We start from the raw sequence: 1,992 nt of genomic DNA on the forward strand, positions 1-1,992 counted from the left end.
TATAACGAATAGGCTTATCTAAATATCTAATGTGTGTTTTAATAGTAGCGAATAGAGACACTGTGTTGTCTAACCCCCAAACGAAATCCGTAGCAGGACACGAGAGTGTAAACTCACGACTGATAATGACCATTGTAGGAAACCGGTACCTCTGCAGCCGGCAGTTGTGCGGAATGACCTTGGGGGAGGGTGTCTGCTACAATGCCTTGAGAAACGTTATGAATGAAATTCCGGTAGTGAAGAGAAGCCGATATTATTATTCTGATCACAGCCTCTCTGATTCACAGACTTGGGACTTGATCATGACTATAGTGAGCACTTTTGACGTCAGAGCTGAGATTTATCAGCAGACCCAATGGGGCAGAATATTAAGTGCAAGTCAGTCGTTCTGCCAACATTATTAGCAATGTTAACCGAGGAATAAACCTTAATACCAAGGACTATAGGACTGCAAAAAGACACACGTGATCGTCAGGCTTTGGGCAAGGGGGTATCGGGAACTGGTAATTCATTTTTTTTTATCTTGTTTTTCGTTCTTACTTGTGTACTTATTTGGATAAGGTAATGTGTAAAATTGTTTAGCGCTGTAAAACTGAAGATTGAATAGACTTGTTTAGTCTTCAGAGAAAGCTATAGAAACATTCCCCTTAAACTGTATGTAGTTGATAGCATTTGTAGAATGCCGATTTGTGAATGAAAGGTTGCATGAAAAATGTTTTTTTTTTTATAAAAAGCAGAGCTACGGCATAGACTGCGCAGAATGCATACTGTCTTGAAACAGCGTTAAAAAAAAAACATATTTTGCTTCAGGTGTACGACGTGGATGTACCGTAGTTCATTTTTTTATTATTATTTTATTTTTTACAAATGCAGAGTAATGGTTAAATCTTGTGTAACAAAGGTGTACTTTTACGGCGCCCTTGCAATTATACAATAAGTCTAGGGTATGCGACCTTTATGTCCAAAATCGTATATATATTGAATGTGATGCTGATATGTATATTTATTAGTAACATATCACTTTCAGTTATTGTGTGGTAGTTATGACATATTGTCCTTCAGAGAGTTTATGTTAACACCGGCATGTTTTATCAAACAGTATAGACTATATTCTATGGATAAAGAAATGATGCTAATTGTGTGCGTTTTAACGTCTGAACCCTGTTTGTTTTAATGTATTGTCAGCTTTTCTTTCAGTTTTTCTTTCTTTGAATGTCACCCTTTCCGCTCTCTCACTCTGTCTCTCTCTAACACCCTCCTCCCCCTCTCTCTCTCTCTCTCCCTCTCTCTCAGCTATGCTTCATACCCTTGCCGCAGCTATGAGCAACCAACTCCAAAATACCTCTTCCTTAAATACACTAAACTGGTTTTCGCAGGAAGGGAGAAACTCTACGACAGTCACAACTGCTGATCTCCGGCCGGTGTCTGTGAACCCTTGGGAAATCGTGTTGTGTGTGACTGGGACCCTCATAGCCTGTGAAAACGCTATCGTTCTAGCTATTCTATTCTACACACCCACTCTGCGGGCGCCCATGTTCATCTTAATCGGAAGTCTAGCCTTTGCAGACCTGCTAGCCGGACTCGGCCTGATTATGAATTTCACCTTCATCTACCTGCTTCGTTCTGAACTTGCTTCTTTACTCTCCACTGGGCTGCTAATAGCTGCGTTCTCTGCCTCTGTGTGTAACCTCTTAGCAATCACTATAGACCGGTACCTGTCTTTATACAACGCATTGACGTACCACACGGAGCGGACAGTGGCATTCACATACACGGTGCTGGTGGTGTTGTGGGCGCTGTGCATCACTCTGGGACTGTTACCCGCATTGGGTTGGAACTGTTTGAATGACGAGTCCTCCTGCAGCGTTCTGAAACCCGTCACCAAAAACAACGCGGCAGTCTTGTCTGTGTCTTTCTTATTAATATTTGCCATGATGATGCAGCTGTACCTGCAGATCTGCAAAATCGCCTTCAGGCACGCACAGCAGATTG

At 41.9% G+C, this 1,992-nt stretch overlaps 1 protein-coding gene across 1 annotated transcript in view; it reads left to right on the plus strand.

Annotated features, from left to right (window-relative positions):
- The first annotated feature begins 252 nt into the window (after window positions 1–252).
- LOC117430911 (G-protein coupled receptor 12-like) overlaps window positions 253–1,992 on the plus strand; it is a 6,978-nt gene continuing 5,238 nt past the window's right edge. Inside the window, exons 1-2 of the mRNA XM_034051500.3 lie at window positions 253–503; window positions 1,294–1,992. The exon at window positions 1,294–1,992 is cut by the window's right edge and continues 5,238 nt beyond it. Of these exons, the coding sequence (XP_033907391.1) occupies window positions 1,296–1,992 (697 nt within the window). The 5' untranslated portion in view covers window positions 253–503; window positions 1,294–1,295. The remainder of the gene's footprint in view (window positions 504–1,293) is intronic.

Source organism: Acipenser ruthenus, chromosome 26 (genome assembly GCF_902713425.1).
Source record: "Acipenser ruthenus chromosome 26, fAciRut3.2 maternal haplotype, whole genome shotgun sequence".
In the NCBI taxonomy this organism is placed as follows: Eukaryota; Metazoa; Chordata; class Actinopteri; order Acipenseriformes; family Acipenseridae; genus Acipenser; species Acipenser ruthenus.